Raw genomic sequence first — 22,591 nt, forward strand, 5'->3', positions numbered from 1 at the left:
GGAAAACCCTTTGGCGGTCTGTCGATGAGTGGAGGTCATTTGATGAGTGTAAGGAAAAATCGAAGAATTGTACCGTGCCTTCGTTCTTTAGTGCGCTGAGACTCTATTGGAAGTGATTTACCGGTAATGGTGTGTTATTATTCCAGTGGGAAATTGATTATTGCTTTACAAAGAGCTTAAAGCGAAAAAGTGTACATAACACACGTGAAAACTGAAGACCTTATTTGTTTCCAATAGAATAAAAGGTAATTATAGCAAGAAAGAGAAATGAATTCACCAAAACAAATCAATGGGACAGGAAACAAAGTATGTGTGATACACTACGCGAAGAGAAAAATCATATTAAAAGAGTTAAATATGTTTTGATGACTTCCATTTACAAAACAATGTGAACTGTTCAAAGGTGTTTTAGTGCAAGTTTCAAAACTGCTGTGTGCGGTGCGCTAAAGAGCAACGGACTACGAATGCATTCACAACTGCATTTACCGACGGCATATTGACGTGTTGCTGATACAGCGTTCAAAACACAAAAGAAAGCGAATGAGAATGATTTCTTACTCACTCTTTTCAGTATATTTAGTTAAATTTACTCTCACACGTAATCAAAATTTAATTTTTGTACTCATTTCTGTGTTGTATCTCCTTAAAAGCAGCTTTCTAAACGCTTCAGTCTTACATTTGTGCAATGAATAGTGCAATAAAGGTGAAAAGAAATACTACAAAGTGTGTGTAAATAAACAAAGCACTGACAGCGACATGGCAAAGGTCACACCAAGCAATAAATGTGTACTCACAATGCAGCAATCGTCAAATAATGGTGAAAAGGATATAATTTGTTAGGGAAAACTTGGCGCGACCAAACGCAAGCATCGTGTGAAGTGAAAACGCTACTGTTTCCACGACCCAAAGTGGACCCGGTGATTTATCGACGTTGTCCTTACCGATCGTGTGTGCTGTGCGCGTGTGTGCTCGTGATCGTGTGTTGTTGTTTACTGTCTGAGTTTAGTGAACAATAGCGCATAAGTTTGTTGTTTCTATTTTCAATATTGGCGGTGTCAGTGGTCGTGGTGGCGTGTGTTTTTCTCCGAAAGAACCCTGTTTCGACGGAGTGTCCACTGTCTCATCATCGCCCGTCCGCATGTGTGTTTCGCAGCCGGCGACGCCCCAGTCGGTTGAGCCGTTGACGTCACCGTCATCGTCCTAGAAGATGGTCCTGGAGCATCAGGGAATGCTGCAGAATCTGCAAACGCTTGGCTCGCAGCCAGCCCTGCAACTCTATGCGGCGGCCGCAGCCGCCCAGCTCGCCCCCCGCAACCGCACCAACGTTCCCCCGCAATGGGCCCCCTTCCTGCAGTTCGGTGTGCCGAATGTATTCGGTGGACACTTCCTGACGCGGCCCCGGTTCGGGCCACCGGGCGCACCGCCCAACCTGACCGCGCTGGGCGGTGGCGGTACGGGGACGGGCGTGGGTGTCGGGGTGGGTGCGGGCGGTGGCGCAGGCTTACCCGGGGGGCTACTGAATGGGGCCTCCCATCCCAACATATCACCTCACCGCGCCATGCAGGGACCACCGAGCGAGGATTCCAACGATGATCGAGGTAGGACCTTCGTTCTAAGATAACTAGCAAAAACAATACACACACAAGGGAGAGTTGTACATAAGGAAGCATTTTAAAAATCGTCATTACACAAAGTATCGCATACACGAGCGCAGAAAAATAACCAATTATTAGTGTGCGTTTTTTTTTGTTTGCCGCGGTAGCGCAACGCAACCGGGTGTAATTGTTTACGCTTTTTGTTTGCTGCTGCAAACTAACGAGAGCAACATCTCTCGTGCAATCAGCACTATTAGCGCCATTAGCATTGGCCGTTGTGGCGGCGTCTCATTTCGAGCCGATTGCAATTATTCAGTCAAAACCGTCTCGAGCTCGAGCTGGCGGCTGAGAGCATCGGCACCGACCTCGGCCGGGGAGACGGCGCTTAGACACTGCTAGGCGTGTAGGGTAACCGCATGCAACCGCTGTGCCGACGAGTGTTCCCGGTTATTATCATTTTATTGTAATTCAATAACAACCTCCGCCCAAGCCTAACGGATGACGGATTTATAATTCAATTATTTGTTATACGACGACGCACGGGCGACCGACGACGATCGGCTGCCTGTCAATATTTGCCAGCATATTGGCATCGTCGATCGTGATAATGGGGCAGTAATTGGAACGACCGATCGACGGATGAGTCGGCCAGGACGGGAATCTCATCTTCGCTCTCTAATTAGATCGTTGTGGCGTGTTTGATGGACGGCATGGATGGAAATAACAAGCAAACAGAAGAAAAGAACACTACAACAACAGTTTTCAACCCCTTTTACTCTCATTGATAAATCTCGATTCACTGCAAAACGGTAGTTTAATTGTCTGCCGGGGAAACTCTAGCGATTTTATGCATTCGGCCGGAAAAAAACATCATAATATGGATTCATAAACAATGTTTCAAACAACGAAGAACGGATTGGCACCATAAACCATCACAAAACACTCGAAAAAGTCCACAGCATTCAAAGCATCGCAAGCCGGCCATGAACACCAGAAGTTTAATCGTTTTACAGCTTAATTTGGGCCCATTTGTTATTGGCCAGAAAGGGCACTTTTTCCTGACCGGGGGAAAAGGTTTTACCGCACACTAGCCGGTCGATTTTTATACGCAGCGTTACTTATAAAGCGACGATCCTGGGTAGTAGCCAAACATCATCAACGGTGTGTAATGTCGTTCAAGTCCAATCAAATATAATAAACTTCAACGTTTCAAACGCCTTGTAGACCGCAAAAGGTTTGATGGTGGAGTATAAATCCTGCATTAAAAAAAATCTCTTTTCTCTCCAGTCCCAGTAGCACAAATCGTACCGGAATAATCGAACCGGGCATGCTTAGCTCCCGCTCGGTTTTCGTGTTTGACCATTTCGCATTTAAGATGTGTCTAGTTTTTGAAAGTGGTGAAATTCGAAACCCATCCGAAAACGATCGTTTTGTGGTGATTTTTACGTGCTTTTATTTTATTTATCGGGTCGGGTCACCGGTTTTCCGTTTTTATGGAGCCCCGTTTCGGTTTATTGCCTTATGGAGCATGAATTGGACCAACATGTGTCCGTTGTTTTACGACATGTTGCCTTTGTGTTGGTTTGGGAAAGAACGATTTTCTGTTTGACCACAGTGCGTTTATTAAATGAGTGCAATGTTAGGATGCTGAGTGTGATCGGTGGTTAAATAAGTTATTTGTTTTTAATCTTATGATGAGCGAGAAGACATATTCAACAAAGTAATTATTAAACATTTTGTAATAGAAATGCCTCTAATAAAGTGATTCATATGTTAATAGAATCTCTCTTATCCTTAGTGGAATTATATCGTTGGATCTCTTGGCCTGCAAGTGCAGACCTATCTTGACTCCTAATTATAAGTGAAGCTGTTCGGTGGAGATGTATAAAATATATTATCTTAAGAAAAGACATGATATGCTTTTTTGGAAGAATTTCCCTGGTGTTTAAGTTATTTATCCTGGTTAATACCTGATGATTGTTTTCAAATTTGCCCAACAGTACATCGTTGTTGAATGGAAAGTTAAGGTTTGTCTTGAATTAACTCATTTAAAGCAAGTTATTGTATGAAGCGCCTTGACCCTCAAAACGAATCCAATCCCAAAAATACACTCAGCCGTTGACATCACAGCTATTCGAAGCATAACTGTGCGGCATAGCACATTCCTTTCCAGCGCCAGACCGCTGATTCAGGTCACTCACGCCAATAAAATCATCAAAAAATCATCTCCAATGTCCTCACCGATTCCGATCGATAACATTTGCATATCGATTGCTTCATCGCCCGGCCTGTCCTGTCCGTTCGTAATCAATCGACAAATTATTGAAATCATATTCTAAACACACAACGGCAAGGGGCCAAACAAAAAAAAAATGCATCCGCACAGCGCCCAAACGCGGCGTTAAATGGAAGAATCTTGCGGCTGCCGGTTTGAAATGTCGTCAACGGGTGTAATAATAATCGTAACTAATCGGATAATGGGAAGCCGCTGCCGATGTGATCCGAGAGTGGTTTTTCCTCTCGTTCCCTTCAGCGGTCCATTAAAACCGTTGGCCGTGGCAAAGGCCTTAGGCAGACCTCGTAAAGTGTTTGAAATTTTCATTTGGAAGCTGTTAGGTGTGTGTTATGTTTTCTCTCTGCGTTTTTTTTTTCGTTGAATATTTGGAATCTGGAAAGAATTTCGTGCCGATGGTGGTTTATTTATTGATAGTTCTCCGGGCTTCCCTGCTGCTCGGTTGCGATGTAATGTGTTTGATCGTAATAAAATGGTACGATCACCAACCTCATGCTGTTCTGCTGTTGCAGCAGTTCTAAATGTCCTTTATTCCGCTGGGAATGCGCATTGGAATTAGGTCCCCAAAAAATAATCGATTTTTCTCACCAACACGACGATTCACACCCGAATGACCTCTGATTGGCAGGAATGATTGAAATTTGTGCCTGTTTGGATGCTTCGCTAATCGTTTGCTTGCTTTTCTATCCAGCATGTCCTAATTTGTTGATAATAGACAAACGCAGCCGCATACTCCGTTCCAGGAAGCTTGCAATCGTCATGCAATAAATCATTTCGCTCGTTAAGAACATCAAGGCTCTGAGCTTATCACAAACTCAATGTCAACCATGGTCCATCGAGCCAGAGCAAAGTGTTGGGTCCCATGAAGTTCTGGTGTTTTTTTTCTAAAGTATATCTGTAATTAGCGATCCTCTCATGGGCTGACACGCAATAAACCGGTCCATGTTGCTGGAATCGAGAAGAGATGTAGCTTCTTCAGGCCAGTAAACATTAATATTCAAATACGTTTCTAATAGATTATAATTCTTCACCAGGAAACGAGTTTTAGACGCTATAATGAGGATAATACTGAAGATCGATTGGTGTTAATCGTAGTTTTATTTAATATAAAGATTGCGATATTTCCCATGCATTGCAATGAGAGCCTCTGTTTAAAATTGTATTAAAACTCCATTTATCTTCTGCATAATGTGTGTCCATAGCAATTGAATAGATTAAGCAACGATCATGTTTAGAGCGTGATAAACGCATCAAACGTGAAGGCGCCAATGCAACATTGATTGATAACGGTGGGGTTGTACAGCTCAGTTTTTGGACTGGAACTTTCATCATAAATCTAACTCCACAACAGAGACCACCGCTAGTCAGGAAATTAAAAACTCCATCCGACAATCGGTTAGTGAAGCAAAACGCGACCTTACCACAGCGCTCTCATTAATTCATTGTTTACATGATCATGCCCGGTTGGGTGGTGATGCAGTGATTGAAGCTGATGGCTGAAACTAGTGTGTGATTTGGACGGCGCCGGAAGTTGATTGGATTGACCCCGGGCGTAACCTCCGGAGCACCGATAGCAGTCTGCACACGGAGCACGATGATCTTCCTTCATCGATGGTATTTAATTTCGATTAACGTTTCATTTCACTTGTGGATGGTTACAACATTGCGTTTCGCTATCAGCAAGTACGGTTTGGCTTCGCTTTGCCGAGACCCTCGCCAAGAATGAAAGAGTAAACTAAAGCAGTGATGTTTAACAAGCAAAAAATGCAACGAAAACAAATTTTAAACACACTACAATGCATCGACAATAGCAATTAAGACAGTCTGCTCCCACCTAAAGACCACCCCGAACGGGTGATTACAACTTCCCTGTATAATTCATCAATTTTGAACCTTTTTCTCTGGCGATTCTTGTGTCTGGATGGGTTTTTCTTAAGATGATTTTGATAGCTCATTCCACGAAATACCTTCCCTTCTCATAAGTCATAATACTTTTTAATCACCATATTTTTTAGAACACGTTGTCAATCAAACCAGACGAAAAAGTTCCTCACTTATCAGCCGCTGTCTTGGCCTGTTGCAGAAGTCTTCTAAACCGCTCACGGTTGAGTGCCGTCGTCTGCCAATCCAATATCCCGGGTTTTCTAGCGGGGAGCGCAACAACGGCATCACTCCATCTCAATTTGGGTCTATCACAATTCTTCTATCCATGTGCACGACCTCAAGAGACTTTAACAGGGCAGGGTCGTCATGACCACTGCCCACCGGTACTGCCCGGCGAGTTTAATTCGTTGCGTGATAGTAACCTCATCGTACAAATCATCATGCATATAGGGTCAAAAAGCCTTCTTAGCATCTTCATCTCAAGCATACAACTAAGGGAAGTGCACCAACTTTGGAGAGTGGCTGAGTTTCCGAAGCGTATGTGGATGCTGGTACTATAGTATGTCAATTTTGGCCACCACGATTCTTGGCCACACCACGAACTTTAGAATGGACAGTGTTTGGTGCTGACTGTTGAACTAAGATAGGTGACATTTTGGACAACTCCCAAAGAGTGATCATTTATTTGTGTATCTACCCTGCGTAGGTCAGGATTCTTCACCAGGTCATTTAATTAGGCATGATCATTTTGGGACTTCAAACCATTGCTTCGAACTAATAAATTCCACCACGCATAATGTCATTTTACGCGTGAAATCAATAAAAAGCTCCTTTATTAGCTCTATTACAATTCAAATATGTACACAATTTACATGATGTAGCCACCAGCTTCATCCCATGGGTTTCATGTAGTTCCACATGTCGCTAGCATGTGCATCTATTGAACCGCGCAATGTTCCCAATGCGGATGAGAATTTGAATATGGTAATTCGAGCCAATCGACACATTTTCCCGCACGATTTTCACTGTTGGAATGTATTCCAATTCGTGCGTATTCCTTTCGCTATCGAAGCTCGTGTAAAATGTGTTTAAAAGCGTTTTGTCTGATGTAGATGTTACTAAGCCTACATAAAACAAACATTGTTCAAAACACTTCGAACCTTTTGTGTTGTTTCCGGGCGTTTTCAATAACACCACATAAACGTACACCGCAAGGCGTGATCATCACCACCATCATCATCATCGCCATGAGGCGCATAATAATCATAATCAGCATCGAGTCCAACTCGACGAAGTTGGAGTTCGGGACGGATCAGATTTCATAGCGTGCGAAGCGAACGTCGAGCAGTTATGCGTGGTTTTCTCAACACAAGATACGTTTTACGACGCATTTGGCAACGTTGGTTTGGGGATTTTCGATGAATCGATGAAAATAAACTTTGCAAATCGATTTCTGATTGTTGGAAAGGGAGAAAGAGAGCCCGAAGGGAGTTTTGTGATTTAAAATAGGTTTGCAGCACGGGAGGATTAAGAAAGCTCGAGCAAATCAGCAGTGGGCGGCAATGAATTTGAAAATATGGCAGTTTGTAGTCGGCGTACACACTGTTTCGAAACACAGTTAAACACGCTTACAGAACTGTGATAGTTTTTACTTTAGCATGATCCACTTCGCAAAAGAATAAGTGAGACATATGGAGTGCCCATTACAGTGCCTTGATGAAGATTTATGAGCAGGACGTGTTGGAGCGCACGAAGAAGCGACGATAAGGACCCGTTAAAGGATACTCAAAGCGTGGATGCGTTAGCAGAGGTGATGTAGTGGAAGAAAGTAACGCCAGAATAGTTTTCCGTTTTTTTTCGTGGGTACAGAACCATTTTCTTAACCTTGCAGCAATTCAAGCCAAACGAGAATAATTGCTCACTTCGCAACCCTTTCCTATTGCTACCCCAAAAAACCTTCCTGCTTTTACAACTTCAAATCACGCTTAGCGACACTACGGGTGGTGTTGGTGTGGTGGTGGTTGTCGTTTATACCGAACCCATAAACATTCACCCATTCGGTTTCTAATGAGTTGTAACGAATGTAATTTAATTCATTCCGGTTGACAATCCTTTCCCCCGTGTTCGGGTCGGGTCTTCTCCGTCACCCGTTGGGCGACGAATTCACAGATCAGACACAGATTGCGTACGGTTGTTTTGCGTGTATGCATCGTTTGCGGGTTGCTGTTTGGCCCCGGAATCGAGAGAGAGCGCGATCAAGAGCCGGGGCGAGGTTTTTCCAATTATAACTCTTCCGAAAGATGAGCCTGTTGGTGATGATGAGTTTGAACAGTTTGAACATTGCCCAAAAACTGAGGCGCGGTGTCTAGATGATATCCTGCCGGGTGCGCGAACGAGGAAAATTCAAAGGGAATCAGATAAGAATGTTCCATAAGCATCCAGCGGTACCATTGCCATGGTGCGCGGCAAATAGAAATGGACCAAATGGAACTGTCAGGCAAGGCGACAAACAAGAGGCACGATAGCAACAACCACACACACACACACAAAAGCCTGGAATATTCGGCCCGAGTTATCGGTGGTAGAAAATCTGAAATTAAACACTTCCAAAATAGACACAGCATTTCGTTTGTTGCCCGTGTTGAGACGATCGTCAGAGGGTGTAAATTCGTCAGAGGGTTTGCACACTGATCCGACCGGCAGAAGCCGGTTGCTTATCAATCCGTGAAATTATTTCGAAACCCCCACCAAAAGGTGGGTTTGTTGTATTTTAGCGTGTAAGATGTAGCGCTTTTACGTGGTAAATGTTTGCACCGAAAAGGATCTTTAGACCGTACGTAACACTTGCGCGAATTTGTGTGAAGTGCTCATAAATTTGGGCATCCTTTTTATTTGCAGGCTATGCTGTCGTTCTTTACTTGTCCGTCGTAAAAAGTGACTTACTTTAATCGACAATATTCTGTTTCACCTTTTACACACTCAGCACAATCCTTTTACCCATACGCCATTTGCGTACAAATTCGAGCCGGAACTTTACACCGCTTGACACTTGCATCGTACTGCGGTTACCGAATTTGGGAGTCAAACCATCCTTACGATTTTACTGACCTTTTTTTCGGTTTCCCTCTCACATGGCAAGAAGAATATCGCAAGGATACTTCGACCACATTCGACCAACCCTTGGAGGGGATTCGAACCCGACCCAATAAGAACAAATGCCAAACACCGAGGGTTTTGATGATTGTGCTGATTCAAATCCAATTCGATACACATTTGTCTAATAAGCCGTGTCTAAACCGTATGCGAACGTGAGCCCTCCATAAACAAACAGAGGTTCACAGTTGCCATGCGTGAAAACACCGGAGGGCCGCAAGGCAATTCTGTCCCGGCTTGTGTCGGCGTGGTTGAAGGTAAGAGCCCCGACAGTCCCCTCGTTGTCGAATCCCCCGGACGGATGGGGTTAGAGCGGTAAGAAAAGAAACCACAAGAAGAAATCCCTTTTTGGGCTGTGTGTGGTTGTGCAACCATCAAGACGGTTGCGGGAGGACATTACGGGTGCTTCCGGAATACGAATTGGCTTATTTTGCGAACGTTTTACGGGTGTTAGCAGGAAGTGGTTAAACTCGGAACGACTCCCACCCAACGACTACGTTGGAGAAGATGATGGTGGCAATTGAAGAACTGGATGCAGTGGACCTTTCGCAAAGCAATTTACGTTTGGGAAAATAAAATCACGGTTGGCAAAAAAAGACAGCCCTTCCGCATGGAAGGGCGGTAAGGTGAAAAGCTTAACTTTACATATATGCACACCTTGCTTTGAGCAAATAAGGAGTTGAATTTATTCGCATGTAAAACATGGTCAAACTGTTCCTGTCTTCTGGGATATGCATCCCTAATTTCGTCCCCAAAATAAAACACCCCACAGCAAACGATGAATTGAAGACAATTTACATGAGACAAGGACAACCAACCAAACATTTACGATTGAAATCAATTTTAATGCCAATTGGAATTCGACTGCTTTTTCTTGCTTGGTTGTATTATTTAATAGAGAAAACCAATGTGTAAATATTGTGTGGCGTTAATCGATAAGAAGGTTTATGGCGGACCAACGACAATGGGCCGGAAAATGGAGGGTGACGAATTCGTGCATGAGAAATGCAAACCTCGGGAGAAATTCTAACAGAAGGTTTGGATGTACGAGGTTTGGAGGGACCGCTCTTGGGTCGATTTGTTGCCGTCATGGACCGTATGTTGCAGAGTGTTTGGTACTCCTCAGCTACTCCTCTTTCAGAACCTAACCACAATCTATTTATGTATCTTATCATAACAACGAATGATTTTGATTGTAATCGATGAGCCGATGTATAAAAAAATATATTGCAGTAATTACTTTACCTAACTTAAAATCCATAAAAAAAGAAACAATTTCATAAGGCACTTGTTCAGAAGGCCTCACTTATCTGTCTGCTTGTTAATGTTTTTTGCCCGGTCCATCTTCAGTGACAGGTGCAACCGTAACAACGCCAAAAGCCCTCCTCCCAAAAACGGGTTACAATCATATCACACTCACTTACAACCCTTGTTTTGCCACCCTTCCGAGGGATTCCCTTGCCGGATGATGCTCGATCATCTCATAAATAATCCCAAACCAGATCGGCGTTTCCGTGCTCATTCAATTACGATTGGATTCGGATTCTTTGCGGTTCTGCCCTTCCCTCTGTAGTTCCCTCCCTTCTCTGGCGTCCCTTTTGTGATGCTGAGCAACAACAACAAATGGAATGAAAAATCAACCGGTAAAGTGGTCAATTGCGAAAAGGGAAAAGGGTTTGACTTTTCGTGCGCCTTTTTTGTTTTGTTTGGCGGGTGCTGCGATGCGGGGAGAGTTGTACTTCGCTCTGTGGCAATAGTTCGTAAGGCCCTTGTACCCTTGTATTTTCTTTTGAATTATGACAAGCCAAGAAAATTCCCGAGGGCTGGGATCAGATGTGATAAGATGGAAGCTTGATATTTCGAACTTTTTTTCGGTTGAATTATTATTATAGAATATAGATCAAAAAGCTAGTTCAATTTCCCCCAAGGAACAGTGGGTTGAAATTGAAAAAACAAATCGGAAGATGTTTCCCGACATCAATAAAAGATAAAAATTTTCTTAGCATACGATACATTTAACATTACCCAAAAAAAACACACGAAATTATATAAATATTATGAAACAAATTCACCATCCGATTCGCTAGCAACCCAATGTGTCATCTAAGTCGCACACAGAAGTTATTTCCTTCTCTCCAAGGCATTTTCCAGCACACTCGAAGGATCAAAGGGAGCGAGCGGAAAACTGCGATCAAAATGCGGTAGCCATCATACGCTACACGCTCCACATAAACACGAGACGAGATGAAAGAAATAGATTGTATATGAAAATTTAGATTAATTGGATGCCAAATTGGATTGCCAAGCCAATGATATCCGCTGCTGCTACTGCTCGCTGCTCCCCGGGATTGTTGGGTGAAATCGTCTACTGCCAAAGCATAACTTTTCGCTCCCGGAATGTGTTTATGTGACTGTCCGGGGGAACGAGGATTGTGGACGGCTGGCTGTGGGAAGTTTTGAGTGTGTTTGGCTTTTTATTTCGAGACATTCGCTTCCAAAGACCAATCAAACTGTTTGTGGTTTTAAGTTTTCGTTATTGCCATCAGGTCGGTGGAAAAGTGTCCCTGCGGGATTTTTTTTGGTGCGGTGGAACCACAAAAGGTGCGTGGTTTCCGCATAAAAGCTAACTTAAACTTTGAGAAGTAGCGACAATCGGAACAGGCAAATCATGCCGTAAAATGACCTGCGTCAAATTAAATTAGCTACAAACCATGATTTCTTTGTTCGTTATGAAGCAAATCGAGTGAATATGAAGTTGAAAGTTTGAACTTGTTTTCAAACATGAAAAACTGTATAAGTGTTAACATAGTTAACGTGAAAAAGCAGCATTGAAGCAGCTATTGAACACGAGAAAAATTATTTTAAAACTAAATTACAAACATTCAAAATCATATCGCAAAGCGTGCCATTTTGCGAAACGTTGCCAATCGCCAAGTCAAACCCGCTACTGCACTTTCTTAGCTGTCAATGGGGAGGTTAATTTACTTTCCTTTTCGTTGACGTGGCCTCAAAGTTGCATAAAAACTCAAAACTTACCTCCAACTACCAGAATTCAGTGGCAGTCGGGTGCTTTTTCTGCTTACTTTCGTTCACACCACTTTGTATGACTGGTGAAGCGTGAGTTCTTTGTTAATAATGACACTTTAATTGTACTACGGGACTCGGGCAGCCGACTAAACCATGGTGAGGTTTTTGCGGATAATAGTTGGCACAAGTTGGGCTTACAAAGTTTAATTTCAGTTTAACTTTTCACTCGTTTTAGGACATTTTGATCGCAATCGGAAATCTCTGAGGCTTTGGTAGCTGACGGTTTGGAACTTCACGGCCGAATAAAATGAAATTTGGGGTCTCAAATTCATATTCAAACTTTTATGTTCCAACTACCGAAATTCAATGATAATTCATTCAATTGTCATGGCTCTAATAATACCCTGTACGAACCGCGGTACTTTCAATGAGCTTCGATTAATAATGCATAGAAGAAAGCTCTCGTTTTGTTATACGCTTAAACAGGTCAGAAGGTACCCTTACATTATAACCACTCTACAGCACGCAATCTTCATCGGCGGCTTCAATGGCGAAGGAAAATTGAATGTAGATTAACATAATAACATATTAATTATGGGCCAAAATGGACGCTTTCAAACGAGCTTCGAGGGGTAGCTCGCTCGAAAATAATCACCAGCTTGGATGGTTTCCTTTCTTTCTCCCAAAAACAGATACTCCTTCATGTACAAACATAAAATAAACAATGGCAGGTTTCTATAAAACACCAAATATAGACACACATAACACCCTCTGCATACTCTAGCCGGACATACCAGACACCTATTTCCAGCAAAAACCGCAAAACTCACAACACGCTCAAGTTGATAAAATCTTATCTTCCCCTGGTGCTGCTGCTGCTGCTGTTGTTGCCGGAAGTGACACATTAATTTCCATTCGTCCTTGTCCCCTGAAGGGACGCTTGCACATGCTGTTTTGCAGTGCGAGAGAAAAAAGAAACGGGTTTTCCCGCGCGGTATTATGTTTTTGAATGTTAATTTCCCCGACGGCTTGCGAAGGCAACATTTCGTCCCGAGCTGTCCGGCGTGCGCAAGGATTCGTGCCGTGCATTGTGGTGAATAGGAAAAAGTTCACCTCTTATGAAGATATTTTAAATGTTGTGTGTGTGTGTGTGTGTGTGTGTGTGTAGCTGGTGTGTGTTGGGAGGTACCCGATATAAAACCGAGTTGATAGAGCAATTTGGCACACCTAATGAGCCTAAGCGTTGCAAGCAAAGCTCGAATTGTTAACGCGCGAAAGGACGTCGAAGGAAACGTTTAAGGTTGCGCCAGAGCACACCGAGAGTGAGATAGCGTGTGCTCCGGCGGACCGAACCATATTTGCCCAGCATTCGCGACCATGGTCACGCTCGTTATGCTGCCCATGTTGCTCATTCGATTCGAATCTTCAAACAAGCAGACAACAGAACCCTCCAACACCTCCCCTCCCCAGAAAGGGAGGTAACCGCGTCTTAACGTCCATCCATCCATCCGCCGAACGGTAAATTATCTTGAAATTATTTCTGCTGTTTTCAATTTTCGGTTTTACTATCCTTTTAACGTTCGTTCTTATTATCTCTTCACAATTTATTGCCCCAAGGGGGATGGGACCGACGGGTTTGCGCATCCCGGTCTGCGCATACGCGTCGTTTTTGCTTCGGTGCGTCGACTTTAGCAGTCGGCGTGTTGTGCTGAGGCTTTCGGAACTTCGGCCACTCCCGATTCCACAGCACTCCTGGTGCGGCACCGTACGGCGGACGGGGGCCTCAGTCTGTTTGGGCATCAATTATAAGCTTTCGTGCCGGCTCTGACGGCGACGACCGCTGGCTTTTCGGACTCCATTTGTGACTGGAGCTGCTCTTCAAGGTGCATACTTGAGGAGGTACGGCTAAAGACGATCAATTTGTCGGTAGGTGCGACATACAACGGGCGTATGGAAAAAAAGCGCATTGCAACACGAAAGACTAATGAAGAACAGTGCGTACTGCTAAAGGCTCACGCGACTAGTTTCAATTATTGTGCCTTGTACGTGCCGAACATATTTATGAAATTAGAGGGAGTGCAAGAAACAAAAAGACTAATTGGCTTTAAACTGCTTCAATTGATTTTGTGAAATTTAATTCAACAAGCTTATTCGCCGCTGTCGTAACAGAACAAGATGCGCTTTTGGAAATGCGATTTTTGAATTAATTGTATAAAATTTTGTTCCGATACCATTTAACTAAGCAAACTCTCCACTCTCAGTAGGCCACTGTATGTTTCTTTTTGTACGCCCATTCGATCAAAGCGGTCCTTGCTACCCTGCTTGACTGGACTTGCCGAATCTCCGTTTCTCTCTTCATTTCGTTTGTGCCCCCGCATGTCCTGCAGCTTATCAACGCTGGGGAGCTTCATTAATTTCAACCAACGTCGGACGAAAACGACTTCATTCCCGACGGCTTTTTCCAAACCCCCGAAAGTCGGGACAGCGAAAGGAGCAGCACTTGTTTCATGGGTCGAAGAATCCAAGGAAACGCGGATGAAGGAAAAATCCACCCTTAAAGAGAACCATCAAGCGAGAGAGAGAGAGAAGGAGTGAGAGAGAGAGCGCGAGAAAAAGAGAATAAAATTTAGTCGTCGTGTTTGTTGGCATTTTTACAAGCTTTTCCTCCTCATTCGGGTTCCGTGGGCTTCAGCCCACTGTCCGCATAACACAATACAAAAACCTACCCCCTTCCTCGAATGGCGGATAAAATAAAAGGCAGCCCAAAAGCCGCCCTCCAAACCTCCATCTTCACCCGCGCCCACCCGCTTCAGTGCTAGTCGGTTTCCCGTCACGCCGTTACGATTATTATTATGCCATCATGCGGCTCTCGCTTTTGCGGCGCGCACCAAATAGAGCCGCCTTTTTGCTTGCGTTGCGTCAGGCCAACCGGCCAGCCAGAGCAGGGTTTGGGAATGGAGGAAATTTGGAGGAGAGCGAGGACGTCCTCCGCCGCGAGCTTTAAGAAGCGATCGCTTTACCGTGGACGTTGGTGCAATAAAGGAAGGTGATGGGTGGAGTTGGGCTAACTTTCAAGCTTCCTTCGCTTCCCCGAGACCCCAAAGGCGGGAGGACGAACCCAAGACGGACGGACACGTCGTTTATAATCGAATGGCGAAAACGAAAACCGACCGACGGGACGGAAGGGCACACGGTTAGGAACACGAAGCAACATTTCACGAAAGCTGCATAAAATTGGAAGTGAGAAAATGTCTTTATTTACACGTTTTGTAATTGAATAGTCGGCAAATGAATTATTTTCAACCTGAAGTGGATTTTCTGCGCTTCTTTTCTTTGTTTCTTTTTTTGTTCTTGGTTGAGCTTCGTTTGTTTTGCCTTGTTTTCGGCTCTTTTGTTTTGCTTTGTGTGCCGGTTGGGGTGGGTTTTTTTGTATATGTTCATTTAAATGTGTGTTGTTTTCTTCGCTTGATGGTTATTGTTAGCTAGTTTGTGGTTTTAAATAAGAAGAGCTGCAAAAAAGCGGAGTTATTACTGAGCGGCTGCTTGTTGCTCGTATTTTATCACATTTATAACGATACATAATGAAAATACGGCATTGCCGTCATAATATAAATTAAATTAAATAACGATACATAATGTTATTAACAAATGAATATTTAAAAACATTTTCCTAAAACAATTCAACCCACAACAAATCACAAATGACTACTTATCGAAACATTATAACATAGCCACTAATTGATGGTACAAGCGAAAAGGAGAGTGAAACAAAAAACAATCAGTATTTCATAAAAATTAACCTCCATCAGCACTCAACAACATCCGCGTGGGTTCCGCAACGAACGCGCGCGCGGCCACGGGCTGATTGATGCAGCGTGCACACGCTAATAAAAAGGATTCATAAGACGAGATTGATTGTTTGCGGTTGGAAACGAGCGCTAGTTGAAAATCGATTCAATCCGATCCGATTCCGTACCACCATCACGTTCCGTGTGAACCCCGAGACGAGGTAGAAAATTGAGATTGGATTAAGCCGCGCGAATGGAGACGCGATAATGTTGCTGCTCGCGCACCGACACCGTTTGTGCTTCACCAATAACACCCACCATTAAGCTCTAGCGCGCAACATAATCGACGATCATCGACTCCCATTGGGCAGCATTTTGTTTTTATTGATGCATTCCATTTTGTGCACACCCGGTTGCCGTTCGTGTGGGACGCATATTGACAATCGCGGTTCGTTTCTTAATGTCTTAATCATTTTACCATATGGAGGCGCTGTGTAAAAGTTGACCACATGGAAAGAAAGGCGCGATAATAGCACGATGCTTAAAATTAGATTAAGAAAATGTTATATCCCTTTGGCGTTCCCGTTTACCGCGAACCAGGCGTTTAATCGGGCACATATCGCCGCAAAGGCTCATAATAAGATGTAACAAATCCTCTCATCCACAACGGCCTTTGATGCTTTTGTTACGGGGCGGCCCGGGTATTGTTGCATTCCTTCTCTTTTTTTCGGTTGCGTGGTATCGTTTGCACTTTTTTCACTTTACGCCAACGAGATGTTGGCTGGCGAGTTAATTATTGGTAAGTTTCCCATAAATTCACATCTTTTCCCTTCGTCCACCCGGCACCCGACGATCGGTCCTGTCGAAGATCGTTCCTTGTGCGAACACAGTGCCCCGTCTCTTACAGTAACGATCAATAAGATTAAATTACCGAAACATAATTTCGTTGAATCGCGATCGGATGCGAGAGCGACCAGCGGGAGACTCGGGAGACCCTTTCGGGTCAGCAGCTCTCAGGTGTGATTATCATCCTTCTTCTCCTTAAAAGAGCATGAAGACGTTTATTAACTGTGCGTTACAAGTCGGCGGGTTTGTCCGGCGAGGCTTAACGGGTGGGGAGATCATAAAGGAACTTCATCTCGTTCGTGCACACGAACGGACGTGCCTTTCTCCTCGCCGTGTTTGTCTCACGTTATGTTGTTAACACACACATTTCCTCTGCGTGCATTCTTGCGACTTCCACAACAATAGCAACATATCAAAACACATACCGCTTGAAACCGTACCGACTGTATAGAAACGAATACATCAACTCTCTAAACTATCATTTGGTTCTGTTATAAATGTCTACCTTTTGACAGTTAATCATAAAACAGGCAATATGTTAAGCAAAAGCAAAGGTAAAGAAAGACCTCAATGGGACACCCTCCCTTCCCCTGCGCACAACCCCTCAAAAATCTGGTTGCGATCCACAGATTAGGTCTCATCAGCAACGGAGCCATCAACAACAAACGGCAATACGGTCGTGATCATGATCTCCCCGACCACGATCGGCGTTCGCGAGAGCTCTTCGTTTACCCGCTGGCGGTGACTAGATGTTCTTTCCCGAAAAAGGTTTGAGTTCCATTTCCCGCTTTGATTTTGGCTTCGTTTTATGAGACTTTTCTCCACATTCGTATGCGTTCGCTTCGTCCACCCCGGGGATAATAAGATGCGCAAGAGTGGACAACACAAACGCTTCCCTTGGCAGTTTCTCGGTGGAGGGCGGTACTTCGCCTTGTCCGCTCTGTGTGTGCATGTTTACGCTTTACCCGTCCATAATTCCAAGCTGAAATGATAATTATTATTAAGTTGTTCATTAGGTTTAAATCAATTATTTTATTTCTTCTTTTCTCGTGCCGCTCGGCACGCATTTACACAAAGCCGCGGCTGGTGCCGTGACCAGGAACACGGTCACGAAAACCGAGAACACACGGCACGGTACCACGGTCTTTCGGGGGTTTTTGGTGATGGTGGTGATGCACTTCCTTCAACTCGATGGCAACTCGAGTTTCGGGACACGGGTTTAATCTCTTGCTTCGGCGAGAATCTCCCGCTGGGCAGCCGCCGTTACTGTGGATTGGTTTGGAGTTTCGTTTTGGATATTTTATTTTTCCTCCGCGTGCTTTTTTTTCGTTCGTTCGGGAGAGCTAATTTAGTACCGCTAACGTTACGATTTGATTAATTCTTACCGACACCTTGGCCCATCGTCATCGGTTGCGGTGCTTTTCTTGCCCCGAGTTTCCGTTGGCAATGGCCGGGTTACATTCTTCACCGCAAAACACTTTCGACGGGAAATTTAAACCGATATCGGCATGAGATCAGGGGGTTGGTTTTCTTCTCTTTCATGTGTGTAATAAAGTCGTTCCAATCCGGGACAGTAACCACACCACAGCCGAAATGCCATTTATCATCAAACGTTTTGTGCACCGACCGGCTGGTTGCGAGTTAAATATTTTCCCTTCGCCACTGCGTGACTTTTGTTGCCGGTGGATTAGTAACATCTCATTATGGAGAACAATATGTTAAAAAGGATCACCTGGATGAATTGCGTTCACTTTGCAAACGATGCTTTTGGTGGCATGATCATTATATTGTAATAAATCGATAATAGTAAAAGGAAGACATTTGATTTTTTTTCGTGTGAACTAAACCTAAAGTAATCACGGACAATGTTGTTTACTGTGAGCCATCGCAAAACGCTTTCTGTGACATTACAGAAGGGCAGAAAATAGAGCAAACTCCCCGTTAAACAACTCAATCGTAAATAGCGAGCGACGAAAAGAGGTGCTTTGTACCATCAAAGGTCGGCTGGCTGCTTGTGGCAGTTCGCTTTTCGTGCAAAAAAAAACCCCACTCTCTCTCGTTCGATGGGGATAATAATTACCTGTTAACCGACATTGAAGAACGATTACTTTATTCACGCATCGCAACTACGCCATCAAAGGTCTGCGGGTACAACAAATCGGTTGCTGCGACAAAGTTGCTCCATCCAATATGGTCAGCCACGGTAAAAGAAACTTTATGGACTTTGGCCACGTTCGGTTCAGTTTCCCAAGCAGCTCCCAAGCTTGCGAACGTAGGCCGTTTGCTGTTGAGAAGCTTTGCGAACGTTCGCCTTCCGACGTTGCGGCTTCCTTTTGCGATAGATGGAGTTGGACTTGGAGAAGTCACGCCTTAATGCCGCATATGGAACGCGAAATGATTGTTTCGGTGGTAACCTTTTTTCTCCCCCGAGGTGAATGTGGAAGACTTTCGCAAATGTTGCACAAAGATCTATCCATCTCGGGTGGAGGTAAACAAACGGAGGACATTGTTTTGTTTTCTGGCTTCTCTCGATTGCTGTGTCTATTCAGAAGAACGTGACCGTTGTGTGGTTTTCTATTTTCCTACCGGGAACGTTGATTATTCGCCGTGTGGAGAGGAATGCCAAACAACAAGGACAACTTTGCGGCTTTCCAGTTGGAAAACTTTGCCATGCAGAGCGTTAGGGATTGGACGAAGTTGATATCCTAGCAAGGAATTGTCTATGGAACTGCGAAGGACAACTTTTAAAATGCCATATTGTTTTCTCTTCTCGGTTACAGTTAAATATCTATCGCAGCATTGTTAGGTACGTGAGTTTTAAGAATTGTCTGTAAACAAAAGAATATCACAAACTGATGATAGTTAGACGACAAGATATCTAAGCTATAAGAAATAGCGTTCTTCAATATGGAAAGTTCCCGATTTTCTCTTGCTGCAATTCAAACGTTCATTTTTAAAAACAATATTTAATTAACTATCACAGCATTTTGACAATGATGAATGGAGCAGCAAAACATACACTCCAATCTCTCTGTTCAATGACACGGAAAATAGGACAACATGGGTAAGATCCTGCATTTGATTCCTGTTTCTTTTCTCCCAATGTCCAACCAGCCCTGTTTCGGTTTAGGGCCATTATTAGCATAAACCTTTCCACCCTTTCCTACGTTGTCCATAGCATAAACGCAAAGAAACACTCCAGCCTGAGGTTAAACATTTACATTTTAATTAACCAAAGCCGAGAATCGCACCCGGAACTGGCCGTACATCTTGTGTACTTCGGGACCACCAGCCCGCTACCGCTCCAATTTCCCAACGGGCCCTTCGACTCGGAAACAACAGCTATTCTTGCCATTCTTTATGCCCACTGCCACCTTTTTACGCCCGCTGGCGTGAGTTTTCCACGCGCGGGTGAGATGCAGTAATAAATGGCAGCAATTATTAGCCAAGCTGTCCGATAACAGAAGGGTTTCGGGCCGTGCCGTGCCGTATCCAACCCCTCGCGCCTACATTACCCCGGTTTTCTTGCCAAACTCGACCCAGCGCCCCAATCGCGTCTATCGATCGGCTCGAACAAGGGAGGGCGCGTGAAAAGCGACCCACGCACGAAAGGCGCCCGACCAAGATGCCGTGTGTTTGTGTTTTATAGTAATTATTTTGTTCACATATTTCTTTTTTCAATCACCGCGTGACCGACGGCACGCAATCACGCAGACGGTCGTCCCGTACACGAACGAAACGGTGTTTGGTTCGGCAAATAATTAAACAAAATAGAGAAAAATATGGCAAATGTTTATTACACGACACGTTTTTTTTGTTCGGAGAAGTGTGAAACATTTCTTTCTCCAGTTTTCTAACAGGTTCCACTAATGAAGTAGCGCAATAATTGAAAATTAATTGACGAAAAGTGAGTGTCATCTGTCAGTCCGAGCGTAACATCAGCAGCTCTTCGATGCTTCATGTATGTTTAATTATTAACAAAGTTCAATGAAGTTGCAGTATGGAAAATTTTACATTTTAAAACACTCACACCAACTATGACACCCACATGATCCTTTTCGTCCTTCCGCAATCCCTGCCCATTGCCCACGATACCATTCTCTGTTTGCCCATCCCTATGCCTTTTTGACTTTCCATGTCGTGTGCTGTAGAACCCAGAACTCCAGAGTACTTTTTCCCCCTCTCGCATGTGGCCGCTTCCCGTTGATTTATGCGTCCCAGCAGAGTTCGTGTTCCCGAGTCAGGTCGGGTTGGACGAACGAATGTCCTCAGTGTATCGCCATGCACGCGCTATAATTCACACATCTGTTCATCATAAGAGACTTGCCGTGGAGTTGGCGCTGGTTCCAGTATTTGCCAGGGAACACTTCTGGGCTTTGCTACAATTGCATCGCATTTTGTGGTGTTATTATGCTTTACCTTCTTTGATAGAATCAAACATATTGGCACATGCAGCTGTAAGTAGACTACCATCACGCGCATACAGTCAGTGCAGGTTTAGTGAGGTTAGGAAAAGCGAGAACACATTATAATTCCATTTGAACACGATAATGCTGCACCTGAAGGTGTTTTAACTGTTTCAGACCATTTCGATCGTTCGTTATTCGTACGACAAGTGTTTATCGATTGCCTAACATGAACCTTCATGCCGATGCGGGAGATGCGTGAAGATTCGTACAAATTGTTCCACAGGGACACGAAACGACGAAAAATCGACGTACGCGTGTGTGGTGCAAATAAATCGTCCGTCAATGGGGGTTCCATTTGTAGCTCTTTTGTGAAAAAGAATTGAACACATCGCATTGTGCGATGCTGCCGATAAGTTCCATTTCGAGGAGTATTGTTCTAGCGTAGTAATGCAATCGCTGATATAGTGCAAATAAATAAAACCCTTTTCGATTAAACACAAATTACCATCTATTGGAGGTGCCTTCCTCGTCTTCTTGTACTTGCGTTGCAACGAGCCAACGGTACGACCCGGTACGTCTGCAACTTCACGGAACCATGTGACAAAACCATTTGACAGTTGCGTCAGCCGATTTTCCCGTGGTGCCGTTTTTCATCGGTCCAAAATGCCGACAACGGGTTGAAAAACGGATCCTACCATGAATTGTGAATCGTTTGTCCACGCAGTGCCATGTAGACGCAATTGCGCAATTTATCGTACGCATGATAAAATGCCTGTTCGGTCTCTCACTCTTCGGCCGTTTAACAGGGAAATTTTGGACATCGATTGACCCCGTCCTCTAAATGAAGATGGCCTACGTACGGTGTGACGTCGGGACAACAAAAGCCGCATGGAAACCGTCGTAAATTGCTTAGAATAAATCACTCCAAATGTTCGCACGAACGCTCGTTACCTCGCTCGGTAGACGCGGGATGCTTCGGATTAGTCGTATAAATTTTGGGCCCCAAGATTCGATCGCTCGCCCTGTGTGTGCCGGAAGATGCGTCCTTTCCCGAGAAGCGTCCTAATGCAGGCACACAACTCATGAAGCGCAGCGATAGGAAGCATAAATTTATTAACTTCCGATTGACGATCGAGGCCCGGGCTCATAAATCGAAACCCGATCCAACCGACATTTCTGAACCCAGAGCCATCGCGAACTGTAGCCAAGCGTACAATGAGGAGGAACGTAACGCTAAATCTTCGCTAAATAATATCCTCCAAATGATCGATCTTTGCAAAGGACCGTTGAAACATTGGAGGGGTACATGGTAGGAAGGGAGAGAGACGGGGGAGAGCGTGAGGAGGGTGGGAGGATGCAATATGCGGCTGCTAACCACCATTAACAACAACAAATAATAACAATAATAGCGCGGGCAGCAAGCGCATACCGCCCCGAGTGGAGCAACTATTTATTAGCAACATATTTGCGGCAGATCGACGGCCAATTACAACACTCACTCGGAGCATAAAATGGGGAACCTTGGACCAGAGCGAAAGGGAGAAAAAAACGAAAACAAAACCCAAAACAATGAAAATAAATAACAACAACAGAAAA

At 44.2% G+C, this 22,591-nt stretch overlaps 1 protein-coding gene across 1 annotated transcript in view; it reads left to right on the plus strand.

The window, feature by feature from the left end:
- The first annotated feature begins 1,207 nt into the window (after positions 1-1,207).
- LOC128309987 (homeobox protein unc-4-like) overlaps positions 1,208-22,591 on the plus strand; it is a 57,634-nt gene continuing 36,250 nt past the window's right edge. Inside the window, exons 1-2 of the mRNA XM_053046513.1 lie at positions 1,208-1,445; positions 1,500-1,598. Coding sequence (XP_052902473.1) covers positions 1,208-1,445; positions 1,500-1,598 — 337 coding nt within the window. The remainder of the gene's footprint in view (positions 1,446-1,499; positions 1,599-22,591) is intronic.

Source organism: Anopheles moucheti, chromosome 2 (assembly GCF_943734755.1).
Source record: "Anopheles moucheti chromosome 2, idAnoMoucSN_F20_07, whole genome shotgun sequence".
NCBI lineage: Eukaryota > Metazoa > Arthropoda > Insecta > Diptera > Culicidae > Anopheles > Anopheles moucheti.